The 27,725-nt window shown below is 35.8% G+C and overlaps 2 protein-coding genes across 2 annotated transcripts; one reads left to right on the forward strand and one right to left on the reverse strand.

Moving 5' to 3' along the window:
* Positions 1 to 212: 212 nt before the first annotated feature.
* LOC134272102 (glutamate receptor ionotropic, kainate 3-like) lies at positions 213 to 16,082 on the reverse strand. Its single transcript, XM_062754343.1, has 13 exons — positions 15,994 to 16,082; positions 15,608 to 15,692; positions 14,882 to 15,002; positions 14,602 to 14,793; positions 13,592 to 13,882; positions 13,140 to 13,339; positions 12,905 to 12,961; positions 8,341 to 8,577; positions 7,085 to 7,198; positions 6,252 to 6,377; positions 5,835 to 6,029; positions 1,250 to 2,055; positions 213 to 1,098 (listed from the first exon to the last, which is right to left on the reverse strand). The coding sequence occupies exons 3-13, from the start codon at positions 14,991 to 14,993 to the stop codon at positions 837 to 839; spliced, it is 2,592 nt and encodes an 863-aa protein (XP_062610327.1). The 5' UTR covers positions 14,994 to 15,002; positions 15,608 to 15,692; positions 15,994 to 16,082; the 3' UTR covers positions 213 to 836.
* Positions 16,083 to 16,192: 110 nt separating this feature from the next.
* On the forward strand, positions 16,193 to 27,722 carry LOC134272101 (glutamate receptor ionotropic, kainate glr-3-like; the record flags this gene model as incomplete). The annotated part of the gene is made up of 12 exons (XM_062754342.1): positions 16,193 to 16,425; positions 17,508 to 17,660; positions 19,976 to 20,221; positions 20,306 to 20,496; positions 20,585 to 20,638; positions 20,935 to 21,031; positions 24,386 to 24,537; positions 24,866 to 24,985; positions 25,141 to 25,263; positions 26,447 to 26,629; positions 26,891 to 27,194; positions 27,304 to 27,722. Coding segments are annotated over exons 1-12 (2,124 nt in total), but the record flags the coding sequence as incomplete, so codon positions are not given.
* Between the last annotated feature and the right edge of the window lie 3 nt (positions 27,723 to 27,725).

Consider the following 27,725-nt stretch of genomic DNA (forward strand, 5'->3'; position numbering starts at 1 on the left):
ATCCTAAGCGTATTATAATTGTTACAACGTTCATATTCACTTTCGACATTATAGTTATTTTTACGATAGTGACATTAAACTTCTCCAGATTGACTTTCGGAGTCAAAATTTCGGAGTTGTCAAACTTTTTCCAACGACAAGAATATGCATTTTTCAGTAGTTTCAGTAGCATATTTCATTAATCCATCCGTTGTAATAAAGCTAAAATATGGTTTAACAGTTTATTGATAAATTTTATTAAAAATGACTATAAATGCATTTGTACAGTAGTTTCAAAAAGTACTATATGGTGTCAAAGTTAACAATAAACCCTTAACAGGTCATGCGACATCGATTTTATTTTTCAAAAATCATATTTTCTTTACTTTATACAAATGATTCAAAATCATGGTCACAAACATATGAGGTTATAAATAAAAGATTACACGATTCACGAATACCTTGTTGAAAAAAAGTCATAACGGTCCATCAACAGATCCATCTCAACCAGCGGTCCCACGTCCATTTTTGTTTTTGACCGCTTTAACAGTAAAACATTGGTATTGATAGACATTGTAGGTATATATGTACATATATTTCAAAAAATAATAATATAACAAATACATGTATTATAAAGATATATGTCCTCAGTCCATTGAATTGTTGGATATTTACCCTTCAAGTCTTCCCATTTAAACTTCTTGGGAAACACAAATTCAAAATTACACAATATAATCCCATATGTATGCACATCACATACATTAGAACTTTTAACTGACTTTTATAGACACTTGCTTATTGTAAAAGCTGATTGCGATTTATACTTTGTCGAATGATATTTTCATTATACTATGGCATCAAACACTGACCGCGTTCGCTATGTCTTCTTTACTTATATTTTTATCAGGACTATAAATAGTCTCCTTAGTTCCCGTGTCGGGCCCTGTGGACTTTTCTTTATTTTTCACGTGGACAAACCACTTCTTTACAAGGAAGAATAGAATTGCACATACAAGTCCCGCCGCTCCCACTATGAACACCCCCGCCATGTGTTTTATTCCAAACTCCACTGTTGGCTGGCTTTCCATCAGATCACATTTCCTTTTGTTTTCCCACCATCTTATAATTATAGAATTTCAACATTTTTTATGAAATACAAAAAAAAAATGGAAAACCATTTTCAAAACTTATCAGAAAAACATCAAATTGACATAGCTAGATATTCTTTTAATACTTATTTTCTTATACTCACTTATTCAATTGTACTTACTTATTCTTTAATTGTGCCATGACAGGGGATTCCTTAACTTTAAGGAGATTGATATTAATATTCGTTTTGAAAGGTGCTCCTTGTTTCATCACAACGCCATGCTCCTGAAGCCTGAAGGGGGTCCCCACCATTTTGGTTTCACAAGTCGTGAGTTCCGAGTACGAGTTAATCATATAATCAAATATAAAGGCGTATTTTTCTCTCTTAACCCTCTCACGACCCTCCTGCGAGGAAGCAACTAGTCCCCCTTGGCTCATTTTCTTCCAAGCAGCTCGATATATTTTATTGTCACTAGTTTTAAAGAAATTCATGGTAGCGGAAGATCTTACCGTACCACATTCAAACTCGGGGCTATCAACAAGTTCTTCAAGTGATTGTATTTGTTTTTCAAGGTTGTTCGTTGTCAAAAAAGCAGCCATATTTGCTGTATAAGATGATACCGTGATTAGAACAAAGAACAAGAACCCGGCTGTAAGTATTCTCTGGGAAGAAGGACGAGGAGCAAAGTCAGTCCCTCGCATTAGAAGTGTTCCGATAGAAAACCACCAAGTTTCCCTGGCGGAAAACTTACGTTCCTCGCTTGAATAATCCAAGCTAAAGTACAAAAGAGACACGCCGACCGACGCACCAACGATTGCCATCCATAATTTTAGAGAAAAGGGTTCCATAAACTGGAATATTGAGTCCATTACTTTAGGTTTTGAAATTAAAAGGTTGACACCTGTTGTCATGACACCCAGACTGAAATCTACATCCTTTTCTCGGGAGGAGGTAATAGAAATAGCACCCATACCGAATGTTGCATTCTGCAAAGGAAACATGGAAGAGTTACACAAAAAAACAAAAGTTTGTAGGAAAAAAAATCCAAATAAAACTTAGGTAGACTTTTTTAGTTCTATTATAACCGGTAGAAATACACAAGTCGGTACTTCGTATAATATTTTATTAACGGTCCAAAACTTGGTGTTTCTACTCGATCTGTGTGTCGGCGTGGACAATGCAAGGTCCAGTTTATAAGAGATCATTGTATTAAACAACCAATTTATAACAATGATGAAAAAAATTACAATCGAGAGTTACTCAAAGCAGAAGGACATAATTGACATAATTAATATAATTGAATAATAATTAGCACTTTCACTCAGGTACAGGTGGCATCAAATGTCTTGCGGTCAATGTCTTTATATTATATTAAGCACTATCAAAGGAAATTATTGTTAAAAAATATGTTCATTTTACACGGTCACAGTACCCCTTTGCCCCCCGAAACACGTCCTCGTGTTTCCAAGAAGATCTAGTGTTGTCAGGCATACTTCTGGCAATATTGGAAGTCCTTGGATACTGCTTCCTGGCTCCACGGGGCGGTCCACTGTAGATGGCTTTCCTCGAGGAATGAAACTCTTTATATTTGCGGAGTGAATTTATCTCCTCTTGTGTCTTTTTGGTGTCAGTCTGATAGTCATTTATCACCTTTTTCGATTCCTCGAGGTCTTTTTCTACAGCTGAGAGTTTTTCCTGGAGTTCTTTGATAGTCTTGTCTTTTTCTAAGTACCGCCTTAGAGACACTTGCCGCTCACGCAACCATTTGTTCTGATAGTACTGGGCGTCGGATTTGTTAGATGCTGCCTGGTCCCTGAACTTTTTAACTTGGGTCTCCAAAGTTTCACTATTAATTTCAATAACGCTGACAGATGAAAATGGCATTTCATTCCATGTAGAATTTTCTTTACGATTTTTGCGGCTTGTCCGAAATTTTATTATTCTTTCTCTGTCTCTGGTTTGCTTCCTCTTTGATTTCCTTGAAGTTTGCACTGTATATGTTTCGTCAGTCTGCGTTGCAACTGAGCGCGTCGGTACTGAAGAGACAGCACAGATGGTACGGGAATTCCTTGTTTTACACATCCTTGCATAGTGGCCTCTTCTTCCACACTTGAAACATGATGAAGTCAGTGCGTTGCAGACGGTCCATCCGTGTCTTAATCCGCAGCGTCCACACTGTTGCAAGGTGAAGCGCGGTTGGACTGGTCGCATCCATGCAGGAACAAATGGAAACATGTCAATGATTAGGGGAATTCTGGTACAAAGGTTAGCAAACTCGCTTAGCTGTATGAGAGTACTGGGATCTAACTACTGCTAAGTATATGCAGTAGCCCTGAGTAGATTACCCTTAGGATTCTCCACCAAATATAACCGGTAGAAATACACAAGTCGGTACTTCGTATAATATTTTATTAAAGGTCCAAAACTTGGTGTTTCTACTCGATCTGTGTGTCGGCGTGGACAATGCAAGGTCCAGTTTCCAACTGAAGATCATTGTATTAAACAACCAATTTATAACAATGATGAAGTAAACAATTACAATCGAGAGTTACTCAAAGCAGAAGGACATAATTGACATAATTAATATAATTGAATAATAATTAGCACTTTCACTCAGGTACAGGTGGCATCAAATGTCTTGCGGTCAATGTCTAATTATATTATATTAAGCACTATCAAAGGAAATTATTGTTACTAAAAAATATGTTCATTTTACACGGTCACACTATCTTAACAGATGAAGAAAAATGGCTTCAGACATACTGTTCTACAGCATATTATAAGAGTGTTGTATTTTCAAATATAGATTTTCAAAAATACGAAAAGCTTTAAGAAAACAAAATCGCCAATTTTTTCAAAAGTCAGTAACATTACAAAGTACGACTCCTCTAACTTTTTACGACCATTCCGTAACATAAATTAAAAACTAGGCTTTTTAATATAATAGATAACAGATTTATTCAATAAAAATTGAAGTTGGATTTAATGTGATTGGTCACCAACAAAATTACTTTGATAAAAATCACTCTCATTCTACACACTAGAACCCTGAACCCTGGATTTGATATCAAAAGTATGCTGAAGTTCATCTTTAACAACATTTATGCAGTCTTCGGAGATCACGTTTTCCACCCAACTGTTGAAATTTTGATGTGTACTTATTGTATTCCTGTATTAGTTGACCTTTTTTTATATATATGAAGCAGAATTTATTCAAAACTCCTTCATGAGAAGACAAAACATTTGATGTGACCTTCAGCTCGACTTTTAAATACATGACCGATGTATTATCAATTAACGATACCGGGTAGTTATTTTCATCCATATGTCAATTCCAAATATCCAATTAAATTTGAAACTAGACACCACAGAGTTTGACACATATGTTTCATCTTTAGATTTTCACTGACTATAGTAATAAAGGCCAACTGTTGACTAAACTGTATGACGAACGAGATGAGTTCACCTTTTCATCGTCAATCTTACTTATTTATGAAGTAATATCCCTCTATCACATTTACTTTATGTTAAAATATTTCACACCATATTCGATATTCAAGAGCATGTTTCGAGGACGATAGGTTTTTAAATCTAGGCAGACTCGTACTGTGAGTTAAGTTGATGTTATGGTTTTTGCCTCAACCTCGTTTAAAGTCAACATTTCATAAATCTTTTTGATGACCTTGTTAGAAAATAAATGGAGATAACGAGCAGTATTCAAGATCAAAAGTTCATTAAACAATACAAAATAGGAGCAGAGCAAACACGGACCTCCAAAACATCAGAGGTGGACGAGTGAGCAACCCCTGCTGACCGGTCACACCAGTGGAGTGCTCCTTGTCGGAAAATAACAGGAAAATCCGCCGTCAATTCATTGTGTAAATAATGGACTAAATAGCAGTATGAAAAACGTCAGTTAGTATTTGACTCAATGATAAATAACATTTGCTGACAAGGTCATTGCATCGACCACAGAACTTACGAAATGTTTACTTTAAACGAAAGTGCTGGTATTCTTGTTTCATCAACTTGTTTGTCAATGATTTACTTCGTTTTAGAAATGGCACATACGTAGAGCATGCTCTTACATATCGAATCAAGAGATATAAACCCCGTATGCAGGTCATGAAGGTTTATTGTCGATTACCATTAACGTATTTTTCAGGTAAATGTCCAAATATGAAACAAATGTGTCAGACTTTGTGGTATCCTTTATCTCAAGCTCAACGGGATATATCGTGTCCACATAAGAATGGAAATAACCATTGTTACACAGTAATACGGGTAATATGGCACAGAATTCAGAATGAATCAGTTTTACTGGAAAAAAAAGATGCACCTCTATCGTGGAATTTTTCTTCCTTGCTCTCAAACATAAAAAAGTAATGATATGCAATATCCCTGCAAAGTGGAATAACTCCATATATTTTAAATCAATGTTTTCTCCTGTTTGGTAAACAGATGATGTTTCATTATTATTTCTATCTTCTGTTTAATATTTATTATTTCATTACTTTAATAACAATGAATAAGTAAAGGCTGTTAGTTCATTTAACTTTACATTCAGTCATTCACACTATAATTTATACTATTTTATAATACATGTACACATTTTGAAAAGCATGCCTGATTAAATGCTCCTTGATAAGAATAAGTGCCTAAAAACATAATTCCTCGTATAGGAGGGGGAACAATTAATACATATGAATGTCAACTATGCAAATTAATGCTAAAATTTAAAGTTTTTCTCATATACAATAATTACCCCAGCAATGACTTCTCCAACCATTCCATTCCACATCCCTCCACCAATAGGAGACCCGTATTCCGTCACGTGATATATTTCGTATTCGAATCCACACCTTTTGGACAATTCCTCCAACAGATCAATCGTAAACCCCTCATACCTACTGTTCCCTTCCAATGTGGAGTCATCCTTCAACATCACAAATGGAGCCTCCTGTAATAAATATTATGCATAGAATTGTACAAATACGATATTCAAGAAGCTGAGTGCGTTTCTGAGGAGGGGGTACTGAGTGTAATTCGGAGTTAGATACCTTGTGTTATTATTATACTATGGGTTAAAATTTTATTACCGAAACAATTGCCTGTGTGATACACACGGAAATGATAAGCAAAAATACATTTGTTTCCTGAATATTAATACTAATATACATGCCAAAACCACAGCTACACGCTGGATGCCGTCAAACAGGTTCTTGGTCCCTTTCCGATGTGGTTCAGACTCGTTCAGCTTCTTAAATCTTACACCCTCTGCATTCGTCTCTGGTGACCATTCTCCGATCTGAAATCAAGCATTTTTTCACACTTTGACCGAGATGAGTAGAATGTTGTTAGAGCTATTACGATACAATGTAGCAACTTATATTCATTTAAGAAGTGGCAACACTGTTTGAATCTTTACAAGTACATATATAATTCGAGGACTTCAAGTGGCTTAAGAACATTGTTTTCCTTGAAAGAACTCTTCAAAAAAAAAAGAAAGACAGAAGAGTATTTCAAGTTGGAAAGTTGGACAAACGTGTTAATTCACTGCACATTTTTTTTTTGGTATTTTTAAGATAACATTCTATTGATTTTAACGAGGAATTGAAAAATAAACCAATCATGCTTCAAACTATATTTCATTTCTATTGAAAATATACAAAATCTCAGATATAGTAGTCAACATTTTAAAAAAAATTAATCTTTAAAAATCATGCGAACCCCAACAAAAATACTATAGTTACGATAGATTTTTTTTGCGAGGGAAAAAGGTGATACCTAGCTGTAAATATATCAGAATTTAAGGATTTTGTATACATAGATTTCTCCTGCACTATGAACAATGGTAATATCGGTTAAGAAAATTCCCTAGCAACTAGCCAATTTTCAAAATGGATGGACAATCAAATCTCCTCTCTCTCTCTCTCAGGGGTGAAATTAAATGTGAATGCTAAAAAAATTTCAGTAAATTAAAATGCATAAAACTTTCTGATGTATGATTATTACCCTAGTTATGATGTCTTCGCCCCCTCCATGACGATACAGATGCAGGGTAAAGTTCACACGTGCCCCGGAAATGGCATCAAACTGAATTCTTCCTGTCTTACCGTCAAAGGAAACCTAAATGAAGATCATACTTTAGAACACAATTTTAAAGAAAACCAACATAGTATTTGAAGGACTGCATTATAAATATATGGAGTTAGCTATTAGTATTCAAGCTCAAAAGTCCCTTAAACAATACGAAATATGAGCAGAGCAATCACGGAAAATATCAGAGGCGGGATCAGGTGCCATGAAGGAGTGAGCATCCCCTGCCGACCGGTCATATCCGCCTTGTCTTCCTTGTCATGATCAGTTAATTTCGAGAAATCCGTCGACAATTCAGTGTGTAAATAATGGCCTAACAATAACTGCAAAATCACTTATTTTCGTTGCGTCAAATTTTCAATGTTTTAGGAGGGAAATGGTTTGTGGATATTTGATTTCGTGATTGACTAAGAATTGAGTAATTGTGTTTATATGACATTTTAAATTTCGTGGTAAACATGAATGCATGGACCTTTTCATACCTCGAAAACAACGAATCCACGAAAAATAAGTGATTTTATGTAGTAGTAGTAGTAGTAGTAGTAGTAGTAGTAGTAGTAGTAGTAGTAGTAGTGGCGGTAGTAGTAGTAGTGGTATGAAGAACGCCATTCAGTAAACTATCATTAATTCTTAACATTTTATTGTCTTCAGTCGCCGTACCGGTTAAAATCGCCCCGTGGGGATCCGGGTTAGAATAGGTCCTCAGTACCCCCTTGCTTGTCGTAAAAGGCGACTAAATGGGGCGGTCCTTCGAATGATACCGTATAAACCGAGGCCCCGTGTCACAGCAGGTGTGGCACGATAAAGATCCCTCCCTGCTCAAAGGCCGTAAGTGCCGAGCATAGGCCTAAATTTGCAGCTCTTCACCGGCAATGGTGACGTCTCCATATCAGTGAAATATTCTGGAGAGGGACGTTAAACAGTATACAATCAATCAATCAATCGGTTAAAATCAGCAAGAGACTGAATGATTTTTTAAGTTGAGTTTTTAACAGCACAGCAGCAAAAAGACAATAGCTGAAGATGTTGAGTTGGTATAGATATTATATTGTATTACATTGAGAGACCTTAGATGTAACCTGCTTTAAATTGTGTAAAGAATTAATCAAATTTTTTCTAAAGTACAAATACTGAAATCGAATAATGATGAAACATTGCTTTAATAATTTTACCTTCTTTAGACTCTCTAGAAATAATTTGCTATCGATGTCGCTTTGCTTTCCTTCAATAGTCATGTAGTTTTTCAGCGCCTCTATGAGTAGACGGGACACATCATCGGCAATAGCCTTGGTGGGGGAAGGGAAATCTTGTACGACATCAAGATACCGAAAAGCCAAGAGCTGACAACGGGCTGCATAGTACTTATTACGATAAATGCTGCTCTCACTTAAACTGGACAAGTAAAAATCCTTCAAAGAAAGACCAAACTTTTTTTATAAATCTAGGTTCAAAATGATTGTATGAGTTCAACTTGCTTCTATCTGTTACATGTATTATAGCAATTCATTCCAAGTTAGTAGGCAAAATTAATGAGACTTAAACCCCTGTCACACCGGGGCTGCGTCCCCACGGCGACTGCACGGCGTCCTCAAAAATTGCAAAACGCCGAGGTGATCGCAGTAGAGTCTCCTACAGCGCCGTGACAACGCGGCGAGATCTCCACTGAACGCCGTAGGGTCGCGTAGAGTCTCCTAGAACGCCAGGGGACGGCAATCACTTTGGGCATGCACAAAGTACGCGCCGTGTGATCGCCGTCTGATAAGAACGCAGTAAAAACGTAGTATGATCGCCGTAGCAGCGCGGTGAGATCTCCAATAACGTAGTAGGAGCTCCGTACGAACGCCGTGAAGACGCACATGATCGCGGCACGAACGCAGTGATAGTAGACTGCGCTTCCACGGAGACCCCACGGAGTCCTTGGAGATGTCACTGCGTTTCTATCGCGTTTTTACGGCGCTTCTAATGAGATTTATCGTCTTGTGATTTTCTCGACTGCGATTACACGGCGACAACACGGAGTTGTCACTGCGATCATTGCGCTCCCATGGCCTTTCTGCAGCGTCTGTTGGCGATCACAATGCTCTTTCATGGCGTTGTTAGAGCGTTGTCAGCCAGTTCACAAAAACAGCAGCAATGGCTGCTGCACAACGACAAACAGGAATGCTCCTTGCATTGATACATGTGCAACAAGCTCAAGAAGTAGAAGACGCTTTATCTATTGTCCAAAGACGAAGACAGAGGAGAGCCAAAAGGAGAGTCTGGGTACGGCAGTGGTTGGACGTCTACAGAAGGCTTGATTACGGTCATTGTCATCGACTAATGCCTGAATTACGGAATGAAGATCCTGCAAGTTTCATGAATTTTCTCCGTTTGTCGCCTGCTATGTTTGATGCGCTCCTTGCAAGATTGCGTCCATATATTACCAAGCAAGACAGTAATTATCGTAAAGCAATCGAACCAGGTTTGAAACTTGCTATGACTTTACGCCACCTTGCGACCGGGGAAAGATATGCAAGCATGAAATTTGACTTCAGAGTATCCCACAACACAATTTCTCTGTGCGTTCGTGAAGTATGTCAGGCCATCATAAATGAGTATAAGGACGAGTGTCTCAAATGTCCAATCACTCAAGTAGAAAGCAGTGCAATTTCTGCAGAGTTTTGCCTCAAATGGAACATGCCCCATGCATGTGGCGCACTTGATGGAAAGCATATTGCCTGTAGACGTCCTCGCAACAGCGGTAGTTTGTATTATAAGTATAAAGGTTAATCTCTCAATCGTGCTCATGGGCCTTGTTGATGCAGACTATAAATTCTTGTGGATTGATGTAGGTGGATATGGACACATGTCAGATTCTCAGATTTTTAACGCGTCCGAGCTGAAGGAGTGTTTAGAGGACAACAGCATTGGATTTCCTGTTGCGGACCCACTTCCGAATGATGACATAGCAACAACGTACTTCATTCTAGGTGACGATGCTTTCGGGCTTCGCACATACCTCAAGAAGCCATATTCACAGAGCCAAATGACAAAAGAGCAAAGAATTTTTAATTACCGAGTGTCGAGGAGTCGATGTATTGTTGAGAATGCGTTGGGAATCATGGCGCAGCGCTGACAGATTCTACCGACAACAATGCAACAAGAACCCGAAACAATCGCTATAATCGTCGAAAGATGTGTCATTCTTCACAACTTGCATTTGATGTGTATGCACTACCCTGCACTCCAAAACGCTGACATAGACGTAGAAAACGCAGACCACCAAATGATCCCTGGTTCATGGCGGGACACGACAAATATGCATGATGTCAGCAAAGAAACTGCAGGAGTATCTGAAGTTGTATTTCAACTCCACAGCTGGTTCTGTGCCTTGGCAGGATCGTATGATTTGAATTCTACTAAGATATGAATAACATTAGAGAATAGGACAGAAGTTTAATTTTGTATGTGTGTTTATGAATCGATTTACTTAAATATGATTTTTTTATGAATGTTCATCAATTTCATTTTGTTTTATTTGCTTTTTATGAAATTTCGTGTTTACCTACTTTTCATTAGAATAAGTAAAGAGACAAAAACAATGTTGAAATCATTTATTTACCTATAAATGTAGAGAATAAAGTTCACCACTCCCATCTGTATACATGTACATTATAAAACGCTTCAGATAAAAAAAAATCAAACAAACAAAATAAGAAGGACATAGTTCACACTTCCTGTGTTTCTTGAGTAACAGTAAAAGAGAAAATAAAAAGAGTTACAGTTCATATTTTTCTTGTGTATCGAATAACCTTAAATTGTTTACTGTCCTTCCCCATCCCTACACTCATCATATGGTCCAGAAACCAGAGGGGAGTTGCACATTTCCAGACTGCTATTGACCAGGCTAGTTAAGTTTACTGACTGTTCTCCAGATTGAATTTTGGCGCTGGTAGTGGCTATGTTAGATAGCCCTTGGGTCACCACTGTTGTCGGCTGTAGCTCAGTCATCTGTGCCTGAATCCAAACAGGACTCTGCGATCCCCAAACAGAAATGTTCCGTTGGACCGTTGTAGGCCACTGCGGAGGCTGCCAAAGTGCGCTAGTCGATCCAGTACAAGGAAAAGGCCGCGAAAAGGCATGGAACTGCTGCTGTGGTGGTGAATATGGCAGTTGATGAGCAGAATATGGCTGTTGATGAATAAATGGATTGAGAAGCTCTTCACTCTTTTCTTGGTATGAGTACAATAGGTTGGAGCATTCCCTTTGGAACTTAACCACAGTGACGGATGCAGGTTAATCATTACTTCCTTTGTCCAGTCAGCGAATGCCATTCTCTCCGTAGCCTTTGGAGGAACCAGCATCTCCAATACTTTCGTCTGAAAAGCCATGGACTGTTCACCTCTGTTTGCATTATTGCTGAGCAATCGCTCTTCCTCTTGAATGGCTTTATTTTTGGACGATACTGACGATAAAGGCTCCAGCTGCTAATGAGAGATAGTATCAGTTTCTGTTTCTGTTTCAAATTGTTTCTCTAAATTACTATCATCCTCTGTGGATTTAGTGGAAGCTATATTCTCTTTCATCTGTAAAAGCACAAAAAATAAGAAACGTAGATCAAAGTTGGGAACTTTATGAAGCAAAAGAGGTCTACATTAAAATGAAAGGGTTTTTTGTACTTACACTGACTGTAGTTTTCTTCTTGATTTCAAAGATATGAACCTTCAGCCAGGCAAAATTTTGAAGGATATAGCGGTCTCTTTCTGTTAGCTCACTTGCACCATCACCAGATTTTCTATGTAAGAGGCGGGTATACCGGGTACGGATGGACTGGTACCAGGTCTTCAAAGTTTCAACGTCCTTGCCAAGGCTAGCTGCTTTGGATTCCCAAAGAGTGTCTTTCTTTTTGAAATCCTTGTAGGCATTGCTTTTTGTTGTACAAAATTTCGTTTGCCTCAAGAAGCCATTCCATCCTCTTGTTCATCAGTGAGATCAGTCTTAGATCTTTTCTGTGGCTGTATTGGAAGACTGTCTGAGGTTGAAGGGTTTGATGGACTGCTTGCTCGAGAGGACATCGAACAAGGTGATTTTTCGCGCTCTGGATGAGGTTGTGATTCTTGATTCAAATCTGTCGGCATTGGATTTTGCTCTGGTTCTAAATCTGTAGGATCATGCGAGGACCGAGGACTATTTTTTGTCCTTCTCTTAGATTATGTGTTCCTTTTCCTTGTCATGGTGAAAGGCAACTGAATGGCGATGCTTGTATTGCTTCTGTATATATAGCATAGGTGAAGAACGCATTGTGAACGTATTGTGAACGCCATACACGCGCAGTGAGAACATCGTGCACGCAAGGTAACAACGCCGTTGAACGCCGTGAAAACGCCGTGGAAGCGCAACAAATCGCTTAGAGATCTCCGTGGGATCGCAGTAGCTCGCCGCGAGAACGCCGTAGAAATGCGCCAGTCACCGTAAGGACTCCATGACATCTTTACATTCTGAAAATTTGACAGAAAATTGTGCAGTTTCATTGCGATTCCACGGCGATTTTTAAATTTTAACAACGTCGTAACAACTCCGTGGGGACGGCTTGGTGTGACAGGGCCTTTAGAAAACCAACAACTTTGAGAGGATACGTAACTTTTTTATTTTTCTTTTATGTTTTCAATTAGATTCTGTCTGAGATAAGTGGTCTCTTGCACATCAATTAAAAACTCTGTATGTTGCTACATGTAATTGAAGTATGGAATAATTTACCGTGTCTAATAAAATAAATATCCTCGTTTCATCACTCAACATTCCAAAAGTTCTCGCCTGAAATAATGAGAATACCTCTTTTTGCTTAAATTCATTGCTTTATTTTCATGAAATAATAAATGCATATCTTATGTAGTAACACCATGCAGGAAACAAAAAATGCATTAATTTTGTAATATCAGATAACAAAATGTCGAATCGTCGACCTTTAAGCATTGGGATATAGAAAGCAAACCCTGTTTAGGATGATTCCAGTAAGATTGTGTCGGTATTCCCTGGGACTACACACGACGACTGTCTTTATGTTTAACATCTGTGCAGTCCTCAACAGTTCTGATGCTTGGGTTGCCATTTTGTCTTCATTAGATATTTCAAGGGAATAGGAGATTGGGGAAATATTGTTATCCATCATTTGGGCAAGTAAATCATCACATTCTGGAGGAAAAATCAGTTCTCACCATCAGAGCCAAGCCATGAAGGAAAACTTGACTACTTTTGCGTACTGAGTAATTAGTATTCAAATGATAAAAATTAAATGTTAAATGATGAACAAACAGTAAAACAGATGTGTTCTATATCAGCCAGCAGTAGGTCTGATTACTAACAAGAAGTCATTTTGCACAGCAGTTAAATTTCTGGTGACAAAAATGTCTTTTTTTAATTACAACATTTTGTACGTTCTCTAACCTTGGTCAGAAGTTGCGTCGTCTGGTTTAACGACAACTGCTATTTTCAATCCGTAGGCTGTCATCACATCCACAACTGCCATATTTACTTGATTAGCAGGAGGTTTCATTTCCAGTAGCGTTTTCCATGTCACGTTATTTCTCACGCGGTTAACATCTATCCAATCAAATCCTTTGTAATCAGTGACAATATAGGGTACGTCCATTTGCTCGGCTATCATCGCAATATTAACATAAAATGGACCAATAAGGACACTGAGACTCTTTCCTTCATCAGCTTCATTTTCAACAGCTTTAAAAAATAATAATTTAAAAAGTTCATTTTAGTAAAAAGTAGGTTCGATATATCAGGAAATACTACTGAATAACATTTTTTCTCGCTAAGTGATCAGTAGACAAATCGTAAATTTAAAACTAACTTATAATTTGTGATCATGTGGATCTTTTATAGCTTTTATGTATTTTTTCTTTCATTTTCCTTATCAATTAGATTTTTGTGAATACTGATACACTTAGAAATAACATTAGGCGACTCCAAATTGTTTTTCTGTTTTCATTTCCATATTTTCAAAAACATCCACGTTAAAAAATAACAGACTATATGGTCAGAAGAATGATGCCATCCAATGGCATTCTTTCTTTAATCTAATTTCTCATAGAGAGATTTAAAGAGATCTGATGTCTCCATAAAACTGAACAAATTTGATCCTAGTCTCACTTTATGTAAAGGAACATAACATATAATAATGATCAATCAATCTATAAGAAAAAACATGTAAAACAAATTGCAATTTATTAATCATTAAAAGAGGGATCTATTTGTTAGCTAAATCAAAGTAGGTAATGCGTAATATATAAACAAATATACAATGAACTTGACAATCTCAAAAGGTTTCGACCAAAGGGAACAATTTCGGAACTCCTGAATTTTTTTCTTTTTTCTTTCTGGTTTGTCAAGAGCTAAGCTGACGCTTAAGCATATAAAAAAAATTGGAATAGTCTTACTGATACCAGTCTTGATGCCTTCTTGTATATTGGTCCACCCCAGAGTTTGAATCTGAAGGTCGTCCTTCACGTTGATGTCGACATATTTATTAAAAATGCAGTCTTTCACTTCCGATTCTGGGGCCGACATGATCATTTGCGCGACATCCTTGCGCAGTGTATGTGTAAGCCGAGTTTCTGTGTCGCGAAAAAGAATACCTAAAAATTGAAAAAAAAATGATAACGACGAATGAAAATGGCATTAAAAATTAATATTACCAGTTATAAAACAGGGTTTTGAACTCACCAATATAGAAACTTAGTGCTTTCCCATGCGTTGATTGTTGACAAAGTTGATGGGAAACTTGAATTAAACACAACTTGAACAACAAAGAGAGCATTGCTGTATTGGCTCTCATTTTCACAATCTATAAATGTATTCAGTGCAATTATGAGAAATTGAAATGCATCTAAATTTTCAAAAACTCGTATTTCTAAAATAAAATTGAAAATAATTTAAAGCTTCAAAATTTAAGTTCTAAACTCTGTTATACACTTTAACTTCTAGTTCTGGACTAAGGTATAAATGATACACAAGATTAGTCAGAACACAATACATATACATGTATTATCCATCAATGCAAATCAATAATAGTAACTTCACAGTAATTTATGCATTGATAGGAAGTTATGAAATAAAGATCTATGAATATATTGCTATATCCAAGACTTTGATTTCCAAGATTTGGATCCACAAGATGTTTTACAAGCATTTTTAGATTTCTTTTGCGTAACCAATGCTTTAGAAGCAATTCTTCCCTTGACAACAACCACTAGACATTTTCCTCTTCTGTTAACAACCCTTGATCAATGTACTTAATAAATATTTTTCATCTTCAACATATTGCAGCTATCGAATCTCGGTGCAAATCTAGACTCTTCTGTGCAATGCAAGATTTTCTGCAATTACTGTATGTTGATATGGAACCATAAAAAATATGGTGACAGTATGGAGAAAACACATACAGCTTACGATTTGGTCTACAGAATTAAATGAGCATGGGGACTGCACCCGTCTGATTCATTCCTCATAGAGATTCTGATTTCAATGATATGTTCTGAAATTAAGCAAAATTCAATTTGTATTCTATCTGTATAATCCATATTCTATCACACTAGTCAGATTTTAAAAAAAATAAATGACATTATGATAGCTCGTAAATCAAAAGTATACAGCAACTATAACTCAAATTTAAGAAAAAAAATCTTATACCTCGATAAGACAATAATAATGTTGTCATATACAATAAAATCATATATTTTGATTCAGCAATGATTAGAAAATAAGCAGTGCCGATATCTTTATCTTAATAAAATCATACATATTTGTGTTTAGATAAAACAAGTTTCAAAATTTACCTTAAAATGATGAAACTACGACTGAAAACCCTTTTCTGGGTTAGAAATCATATTCGAAAACACTGATTCCGAAAATGTATGCGCCTAATGGTCCATGTTGTCATTTTGATTCCTGGAAAATTTCTATCCGGGTCTCGTCGAACACGGAGTACGTGGAATGTACATCTATAATTGATGGCCCACAAATGTCGAGGGTGAGTGTGGCTTGATTTTCATTTATTAATATCCCTACAGGGAAATGGCGGAGGACAGCCCAAAGCCCTGATATTATCAGATTAGAGTCTGTGAATCGTTCTGTGAATCGACTGTATTTTCTCGATTAAAAAGAGTGCTGCGTTTGGTATGGCCTGATGGGTCGGGTGTGTTACTTCATTCTGCTGACCATTTTATTGGTGGACAACAGTCTGGCCTATAATTATTACCTGACTGCAGGTAGGAATCTCAGACTTTTTAGCATATAATCTGAAATTTACTTATTTTACTTTTGGCATTCAACTCTTAGGATAATTTTTTTAAATTAAAAATTTGACAATTCAACTCTCATAAGTTTCTTTTAATTTAAAAACTTGAAAATTTTTTGTTTAATATTTTTTTTTCAATAATTTATATTTATAGTTTTAAAAAATGTATAAATTTTTTAAAAAACAAGATTTTATATATTAGAGAGAGCAAGAATGTATTAAAGGCCGACTTAGTGCTTTTTCAGCCTAATCATAAGAAGTACCGATTTTTTCTAAATGTATTATTGAATTCCAGAATTGTGTATTGGGGTTATGGATTTATTAATTAAGCGTCATAAGTAAACAGATATTTTTCTCCGGAAAATTGAGTTCTCTCGTTATCAGATCACGTGACCTGGGAATACTCCTGGACGAATCAATGAACAGCATTAACGAGTTCGAATTCTGTTTGACTTCGGTCACTGAATAAACAAGTGAAAGTAAAAACCTGTGTTAAAATTTGGCGAAGGCATCTGTCATTTGTGTTATAAGAGAAGAATATGTTGAAGGAAAATCGCCAAACAGTATAAAAATCGGAATTTCAAACTTTACAAAAAACAGCATGATGATTAAGTACTAATTTTAAAACAAAGCAGGACACAAAGTACAAATGCAGCATTATACTATGATGCAAACGATGATTCAAATAAATGAAAAATAGAATAAAGCTGTGAGTGACATTTTATTATAGTTCATTGAAATGAGAGAATATATACAGGTACCAGCCTACAGCGCCTGATAATAAGAGAATATATATACTAGACAGAATGTCCTGAAATACCCTGATATTATAGTAAATTTTATTGATAATTCAATGGTATATTTCATTCTTCATTGTCATAGTATTTGCTGGTAATAAATTATTCAGTTCTTTCAAATTCGACAGGTTAATGGAGTGTTTGATTGAAATATTGACAGATTATTTCACTATTTTACTTCAGCACAAAAATATATTAACAACGAGATTGTTTAGAAAGTTTTATAGGAAACAAATTGATCCATTTTTTCTCCTAGCGGTTGTCGGTGATAAAGGTTCCAATCGGATAGCCAAATTCCGCCAAACTCTACAGAGGCAGAACAATGACAGCGGTTATTGTAAGATAGAGTTTATACAGCTAGATTACGACCAGACAGATGGAGATGCGGTGTACCAATCTCTCAATACAGGTAAATTATAAAACACAGCAGCTCACAGACAAATAGTATTTTATGATTTAGAATGAATTTTTAAAATAATGTATTTTGGGCCGTATTTTGCTTGTATATTTTTGTTAAAAATCCCTGACGTTGACAGGACTATACCTACAAACTACATGAAAAAAAACCTTGCTTGTTCACTGGAAGCTGGTACCAAATCCGGTTTCTACATCAATACTGGAAAAGTCGAGAAAATGTTAAGAGAAAAATAAAGATACCATTTGTGCAAAGAACTGTTCCATAGCCTGGTTCCGTTTTAATTGTTGGAAAAAACCATCAATTTGATTAAAGGCCGAGCTCAAAAGGTCAAAAATCTTGGTACCCAAAGAAAAGTCTTGTAATAAGAAATACACAGGAGAGCCCATGCAGTTACCAAACGTACAACAGTTAACGACCACGATTAAAGTTTTCCAACAATAAGTCAAACTCCAAGGTAAAACATATATTGGTATCGAAAGAAAGGTCGTGTTACAAGAAATACGCATGAATTATAGGAACCCTGGCTCTAAACATTTTAAAATTATGGGTGAGGATAAGGTTTTTCGGACAAACAGATTTAAAGACGTATTCGAACATGTAGAATTGAAATATTTTCCTCATGATCAGAGCCCTTTACAATATTCATAGTTCTCTTTCTCGTGTTACAAGAAATACGCATATGAATTATAGGAACCCTGGCTCTAAACATTTTAAAATTATGGCTGAGGATAAGGTTTTTCGGACAAACAGATTTAAAGACGTATTCGAACATGTAGAATTGAAATATTTTCCTCATGATCAGAGCCCTTTACAATGTTCATAGTTCTCTTTCTAGGTGAACATATTCTTCAAAATCATATGTCAGTTCTGAATATTTTTTTAAGATCAGAAAGAACCAAATGAATTTGAACTACCACATCTATACTGTATCCCGAAACTTCATAAAAATCCTTCCGAAGATACATAGCGGGTTCCAGAAAATGCAAAGCCCCTTTCTTTACTCCTCACTAAGATATTAACAATAGTGAAGGAAACCTTCAAGAGCACTGTGCAGCAGTATATTCAAGAAGTGGTGTAAATCAGATGAGGATACTTAAAAATTCCAAGGAACTTTTGGACAATTTGAAATCATAGGATTTTCCCAAAATCAACAGCTGAAAAACTTAGGACTTTTCAACTTTATACACAACCATTCCACATAATAAATTTAAGTCCAGGCTTTTTGATATCATTGACAGCTGCTTTTTCAATAAATATGGAACTCGTAAATTTACTTAACTTGCCATTGTTCATTTGCAAAAATAAAAAAAAACATTCTGATTGTACTCACAAGTACTTTGAAGTTGAAATCAAAAAGATGCTTGAGTTTTTGATTAATAATATCTATGTTGTTTTTGGAGACTAGGTCTTCCAACAATCTATTGAAATTCCTATGGGTACCAATTGCGCCCCTTTATTAGCAGACTTATTTTTTGCAGTCATATTAAGCAGAATTTGTCCAGAATCCTATATATGAAAAGAAGAAATCACTTGCTTTGGCCTTCAACTCGACATTAAGATATATCGATGACTTATTGTCAATTAAAGTGGTAACTTCCATTCTTATTTCGATGCGATACATCCTGGTGAGCTTATGATAAAAGATATCACAGAGTCTGACACATCTGTTTCTTTTGTGTATATTTTACTTGAAAAAGACGTTAATGGTAATCTAACAACCAAGCTCTATGATAAACGTAATGACTTTAACTTTACAATCGTCAACTTCCCTTAATTATGCAGCAATATACCTTCATCACCTGCATACGGAGTTTATATATCTCAGTAGATTCGATACGCAAGATCATGCTATATGTATGAACAATTTCTAAAACGTGGTATATTATTGACAAACAAGTTGATGAAACAAGAATATAAACAGTCTCGTTTAAGACCATCATTTCGTAAGTTCTATGATCGATACATTGACCTTGTCAGCAAATACAATTTATCATTGAGTCAAATGCTGGCTGACGTTTTTCATACTAATTAATTGTTAGTCCATCATTTATACATTGAACTGACGACGGATTTTCCGTTATTTCCTGATCATGACAAGGAGCACAAGGTGGGTGTGACCGGTCGGCAGGGGATTCTCACTCCTCCATGGCACCTGATCCCACCTCTGATGTTTTGGTCTTGCGTGTTTGCTCTGCTCCTATTTTGTATTATTTTTAATTATGGAATTTTGATCTTGAATACTGTTCGTTATCTCCATATGTTTCATTCAACATTATCAGAGATCTAACAATTTAATTTCTGTTTAGCCCGTCAAACGCTGAACAATGAATCGGTCGTCGCTGTACTTGGGCCATACATCGATGTCTTCACGTCCATGGCTTACGTCATCACCAAGCAAGCACATCTCATCACGGAGAGATCTGAGAGTTCCGAAGCTTCTTCGAGATCCCTTCCGATTCTGCCAGACTCAAGATCATTGGCTTATGCTGTTTCAAAGATTATTGCTAATGCTATGCAATGGAAAAATAAGAATATAGCTTTCTTATCTCAAAGTACGTGGTGATATAAATGATAACAATGGCAATGATTTGTCTTTTGAATTCGGGATTCAAACTTTCATATTCTTTTTTTTACAGATGACTTCTCTATGGTACCAGAACTTAGTCGGAGAGACGTTAAGGTTTGGCCGATCCGTTTACCTCCCCACATTAAGTCGGAGGGGGATAAGGAGTTAATGTTGACTCTCACCAGTCTACGTAGTGCTCAGAGAACGCGACTAGTCCTCCATTCCATGGACAGCTCTGTCGTCAAATACGTCATCAAAGCAGTACGTCATAAGTATAAAATGATGTCTTACCTTTATTTTTGGAAATATTGACAGTTTTATGCCCTTATCGACCTTTTGATTTTTGTAGGCAGAAAAATTACTCTTGTTTCACAGTTCTTTGAGCTGGTTTATAACGTATTTGGTGAGTATATTTTTGTTGGGAGGTTTCGTGATCAATATCCGAAATTCTATCTTAGTATTCCATAGCCATGAATTCACTTTGCTTGTTTTCTTGATTTTATTAGTCTCCAAAGAGAATTTTATTACCATTTTTATTGGGGAGAAAACATAATATTCATTTAGTTATCATATCCATTTACAATTTAACGATAAAATTTCTGTACAATGTGCACACAGAACGAACTTTACTGCTACCATAAAATTTTTAAATAATGCAATTTCTACAAGTTTACATTTAATTTGAGTCTTCTTTTAAAGGATTTTGAGGATATTACCTCCATCATGAATAAGACGGCTGATATCTACGGTCTACAACTATTAGACAGAAACTCTTTATCAACCACCGACACTCACGGTAAATACCAAGACGCTCAAAAGCGGTCGTTGCATTATAGAAATTACCTTTCGCAGTCTGACTAAAGCCAAGCGAAGTGAAATAGTAGGGACTGGCTTTAGTCAGACTGTTGCCTTTCGTAAATGAACAAAAAGACAAAATGAACATATTCAAAATACAGTAAAACCTTATTTGCTTTCTAAACATGCGTAAAGGTTGACAAATTTTACAGAAACATACTGCATTTAAATGCTTATAAAACTATTTTCATGCTTGCCCATGATCCTGAAGTCTTGATATGCTTAAGGGTAAAACGAACTGAAGTCGAAAAGTTGTTAAATTTAGATGAAGAAAAAATCTCTAAATACTTTATCGGGCAGAAGAGACGCCACAGAACCATTTTCCACAAGTGACGTAATTTTCAGAAACGTAACTTTCTCTAACAAATCATACATCACATGCGTCGTACATTGCCATTCGTATAGGTATTGACCAAGGTCTAAACTATTGCAATTCAAAGGAAGTTCTTCACACAAGGAATACATATGTATAAAGTGAAAACCTTAGTTTTGACCTTTTAAACTTTATACATGCATTATCATACATGTATACTCTGAGGTCAAATAAGTTTGCACTAAAAATTAAAGGTGTTACAAAATGTATACACACATGAAATATGGAATCCAAAGCGAAAAAATCAAAAGTAATGGGCGAGGTAAAAGTTTTTGCGAAGAGACTAACAGCTGCTTTTTTCAATAAAATTGGAATCGTAAATTCACTTACCTTGTCATTGGTCATTTACAAAATTATTCTATTAAAAATATTCTGATTGAACAAACAAGTGCTCTGATTTTGACATCAAAAAGATGCTTGAGTTTCTGATTGACAATATCAATGTGGTTTTTGGAAACCAGGTCTTCCAACAATCTAGTGGATTTCCCATGGGTACAAAAAGTGCTCCGTTTTAAGCAGACCTATTTTTGTATTTATATGAGGCAGACTTTGTGCAAAACCTTATGCGTGTAAAGCAGGAAACATTTGCTGTTGCCTTCAACTCGACATTTAAATATATCCACGACGTGTTGTCAATTAACAATGGTAATTTCCATTTTTATGTCGATGCGATATAGCCTGGTGAGTTTGAGATAAAAGATATCACAGAGTCTGACACATCTGTTTCATATTTGGATATTTTACTTGAAAAAAAGACGTAAATGGTAATCTACCAATCAAGCTCTATGTGATAAACTTGATGACTTGAACTTTACAATCGTCAGCTTCCCTTACTTAGGCAGCAATATACTTTCATCACCTGAGTTTGTATATTTCAGTTGATTCAATATTCAAGATATACGTATGAACAATTTCTAAAACGAGGTAAATTTTTGACAAAAAGAGTACAAAAGAAGATTGGCGTACTCGGCGTGTGATCTGCAGGAATCATTTGTACGAAACGTTTATGGTTTAAATGTCCATGATTTTGTTGGCTGACCATAGCTGGTCAGACTTTACAAACACAACCATAGGATTTCTTTTCATTTTAATTAGTTTGAAATGCCTTGTCAGATTATAACATTTATCTTGTTTTATGGACTTTTGGTCTTGAATAGTGTTCGTTATTTCCATATGTTTCAATGAGCTTTTATCACAAAGGCATACGAGGTCGGATAGAGTAGACTGTCTTTTATATTTTGGAATACTTAGGAAGTGTTCATACTACAGTATGGTTCTTTTTCTCTGTCATAAAATTCAGATCTTATTATCATTTGATAAATCCACCAGGAGCGATTGACCAGAAGGATAATACGGTTACTAATTAATATAATTGCATTACATGGAGTATGTATATGAAATATTAATGACAGTTGGCGGTTTTGTAGTTTTCCCACAGGTACGGATCACTTTGTACATATCAAAACATTGTCACTGTGCATCATATTGTTATTTCCAAATAAAAAGTGACGTGCCTATTAACTTTTGTAGAACATTCTATGATTTTTGTTTCAGGGCATGTAACTTATTTTTCATTAATTTCATTACTATTCCTATATTCAAAAAATATTATGAAAAGAACTATGAATGTAATTGGAATGCTCAGTATTTCATTTCGATCTCTTTTCTTTTTACTCTTTTTTTTCGATATGGGCTTTGCAAAGTGTAGTTATATGAATAATGGTCCAGAAAACCTATTTAAGTTTCCCTTTGAATATTAAGATAAAAATTGAGAGACTGTTCTCACCTGTAGGCCTATGTTGTTTACTTTTTGTTTATTATTTATCATGTTATGATACCATAAGAACTCTGTCTTCATTCAGATGTTCTTTTTATCATGCTTTACATTGAAGAAAGTAAATTTCTATATAAGCAATGTTGTGAAACCATATAATTGTAAATTCCTTGAATGACATTTTCTCCTGGCCATGGGGTATATGATTCGAAGAAATATTTTTACTAGAGCCAATCAATCTAAACTTAGGGTAAGGTTAGAGTTTTTGCAGACTAGCTGCGATGGCCATACAAATGAAAAGACAGACCGGCTTAGCAAAAACTACAATATATGCCCTCCAATCATCAATTCTGAGGACGTAAAAATGCTGTTAAAGAATTGAAATACAAGAACATTCAATGTTATTTTCAAGACCCCGAACATTCAACGTTTATTTCAGGTCCCAGCTCACTGACGCAGAATACAAGATAAAAGCCTGAAAAAATATGCACTTAACCTTTTACTTGGCAAATTCACATTCATTTGAAAGTGTCGATTAACACACTTACATGTAATTTTGAAAAAAAAATTATTTAAAAAAAATAGTCGGAGCTTGAATACTTACAGACTGACTATTATGTCCATATTTCCTGTAAATATTATACATTAATATTTATATTTACATTTCTACTTGTTTTTTTCTGTGATAACTCTTTGAAAATTACATGAGTGTTTTGATTTCTTGATGATTCAACTTGAATGTAAATTTTGCCAAGTGAAAGGTCAGTAGGTAATGGAAACTTTGTGTCTTTGTGTCTGACGTCAGAGGGTGGGGACTTAATTGAAATTGACATGGGAGGACTTGTGTAATGCAAGTCTATTGTCTATCTATTTTCTTAACAGAAATAGAAGTATGGGTTTCAGTGTGTTTTTATACATAATAAATGAAGTGAATGTTACCTTTGTGAATTTTACCTGACTTTTCCAATACAAACATTTGTTCTGACACAAAAGATTTTGACTACACATCATAGAGCATTTGTCTTTATTTCATAGTCGTTGTGTCGCGAAAATATCTATATTTTCGAACATTTGAAAGTCTAAACAATCGAATAAACTGTACTAATCGTATCTGGAGAGATATACGCAGTAAGATTTCTAATTTTCAGACGCCTTGGAAGAAGCTGTGCTGAGTGATTCTGTGGCTCTGTTACGTCACTTTCTCCAGAAGAAATATGAATGTTCTGAAGAACCTCAACAAGACGTCAACATGAAGGCGGGAGACGTGTTAGAGTTTGTACACGATCTGTCAAGTGGCAGGGTGAGGCTAGGAAGTATTTAGTAAAAAAAATTGAAAAAAGGTTTTTCAAGGGTCAATATTTGCATTCATGGTGGCTGCTAATTTTACTGTCACTTGGTATGTTCGAGATAATTTGATAGTTATGGTCTTGTAAAGGTATTAAGCATTTTTTCTTTACTTTTAAAATACCGGTAGTTTTTAATGTAGATTCGAATATAAAACTAAGGTTCATTTACTCTGTCTCTGTAGATCGAGGTATATAAAACCAAAAAAAGTATTATTGAAGTTTAAAAACTTAAGTCCCCTGTAGGGTTTATGTGCATGTTTTGTTGAATACCTCACTTTTTAGAGCACGCCTTACATCGGGGCCCTGGGTCAGTACGTATGGACCAATACTAGCGACAACACAGGCAAAATGAGGACACAGTATTCGTTTGGAATTATGGGATATAATGGAACAACAACAAAGGTTTATCAAAATAGCTTAAATTTTTCTCTTACAATTTAAAAGATTAATGTTTTTTTTTTTATCAAGTAAGTGCATTATAGTACTTGAATTAAATTTTAATATCGGATGTCAATAGTTGTATATTGAGTGTTTGAAATATATTAATCTATTTATAGATAGGTAACTGTTCCTTTGTGGGGAGGAACGTGACGATTTTGGACACTAAGTTGATGCCTGCCCCTGACAAAAGTTTGGATAAAGTGCTGGCAGGCCAAATGTTTACGGTCATCACGCGTGTGGTAGGTGGATACGTCAATCTGATATATTGTTCATTAGTACCTTTGGAAGCATTTTACGTCACAGAATCTTTGGTGGCTCCTGTAGGAATACTATAGTATAGTATCTCGAACCATTCACTTTTTGTCGTACATAGGATTAATTATACATGTACGAGGGGTGATCAAAAAGTTCGCAAACTAATTGAATAACTTCCATACAAGAAACAATATTTGGTTTATATTTTAAATTAATCCTCCCCGATTTTAATGCACATCAACCACCGTTCTGCGCATGCGCGAATCACGTGATATTGGCGGTTTTATATTTCTTTCCATGTGAGTTAATTTTTATGACAAGAACAGTTAATTTGTCAGAAATGGTCATATCTCAGCAACAGAATGGGTGGATAATAGCATCCTTTCCAAAAATAAGCATGGCGACCATTAAAACACAAATCTTCTGTCTCAGTAGAGACCTTTATTCAAGGTGGATAGAGAATGGGTGCATCCTTTTTATCATATCTAATATGTTTAAAATCTAAAGTAAACGATATCTTAGGTATTTAATACTTATATCATTGTTCAAATATTCAACTATTTTTCAAAGTGCTAATTGGAGGTCTTTGATAGCAAATTGCTTAATTAAAAATACATATCTTTTCAAACTTGCTTTCACTGGGCAAGATGACAAGTATCATTTTTAACCATCAGCCTTCCTTCACTAAAATGATTAATCCAATCATTAATTGAATTTATAGGAACTCATTTATCTCAATAAACTGTGTACAAATTATTATATGATACTGTAGAGGGATTTCTAAGATATTACAATAAATTGTACAGTCGTTTGTTGAACAAGTTCGACTGAGACAACCATTTTTCGTCACAAGTGACCTAAATAGTGACGTCAAATTTATTATTGTGACGTCACAAACAAGGAGAGAAACTTTATTCAGCATATGCTATTTATAGACCTTGTGTATGGCTATGTGTGTACCGAATTTCATTCTGATCTGAATTGTGGTTTTGTAGATATAGAGATAGTTTGCGAACTTTTTGATCACCCCTCGTATCATGTTAATTTTGAGTTTACTTACCTGGAAGTAAATGCAAAGTTTACAACAAAATAATTCATGATTCTCTTCATTTAGCAATTGTTTGGGTTTATATTCATTAATAATCTTCATTTCATGATGTTTGGAAGGAACCCCCATTTGTGCTGAAAACAGGGGTTGGTAAATACGAAGGGTTTTCCGTTGATGTCTTAGAAGAGATTGCGTCTATGATGAACTTCAACTTCGAAATAAAGGAACTGGACAGCTTTACAAACAACAAGAGCGATGTTACAGCCGACTGGGACACCATTATAAAACAACTGATTGTAGGGGTAACGAGACTCTTTATTTTGGGATAACTGTATCTTGTAAAAGTTTAATTTATATACTAGTGAAAATAGTTAACTATTTTCCACCTTTCTTCTGAACAAAAGTCTTTTGTAAGTTAAGGTACACGTCCAACACAACACTTTGCTTTGTTTCAGTTTAGTTTCTTTAATCAAAATTAACCCTCTATTTTCATCAGTCCTAGAGGAATAATAATTGTGATTTTCAACAATTGATGAGGATTCTTTAATATTTTTTCTTCACAGAATGCGTCTATGGCGATTGGTTCCTTGGCGGTTAAGTCAAGCAGAGAGGAACAAATTTCTTTCTCCTATACAGTTATTTCTTCTACCATCAGCATGCTCTCAAAACGACCAGTCAACTCGCCTGTCCTCTTTCAATTTCTGTGGCCATTTAGTTGGCAGCTCTGGGTAGTCATTATTGCCTTCTACGTCGTCGCAGGTGGGGCACTATGGGCCATGAGTAAATATGACGTCACTCAAAATGGTTCAGAGCAACAGTTCAATTTGAAAGAAAGTATTTGGTACTCCGTTAATCTTTTCCTTGGAGGTAATTCCTAAGTTAGGTATCAGTTGTTACATGCATATCACATGTATCAGTAATTTGTTGAAAAAGTAGTACAAATTAATTTTTTTTTTTAATGTTTGTTATGAATTAGGGGGCACCGAGTATTCTCCGCAGACGACATCGATGAGGACGATGGTGGCCTTTTTCTGGTTCTGTACGCTTGTGATCACTGCTGCCTACACCGCTAACCTGGCGGCGTACCTGACTCTACAACAACAAGACACACGCATCAAGACCGTGGATAAACTCTCTAAACAGATGACCGTGAAGTACGGGCTGCAGAAAAACAGCGACCTGATGCATTTCTTCAAAGATTCCTCGATGGATCCGTACGAACGAATGTGGGCCACCATCAAACTGGAGGAGGAGACCCGACTAGTTCCGGATAGAGAGACTGGTGTTAGGATGGTCAAAAATGGCGTGAACGGAAGTGACTTCATATTCCTTGATTTGGCCAAAATAAACGAATACACGGCTTTACAAAGATGTGACATGGAATCGTACGATCAGAAT

The sequence above is a fragment of the Saccostrea cucullata genome, unplaced genomic scaffold (genome assembly GCF_032062105.1).
Source record: "Saccostrea cucullata isolate Sc308-1 unplaced genomic scaffold, CSIRO_AGI_Scuc_v1 ctg16092, whole genome shotgun sequence".
Classification (NCBI taxonomy): Eukaryota; Metazoa; Mollusca; class Bivalvia; order Ostreida; family Ostreidae; genus Saccostrea; species Saccostrea cuccullata.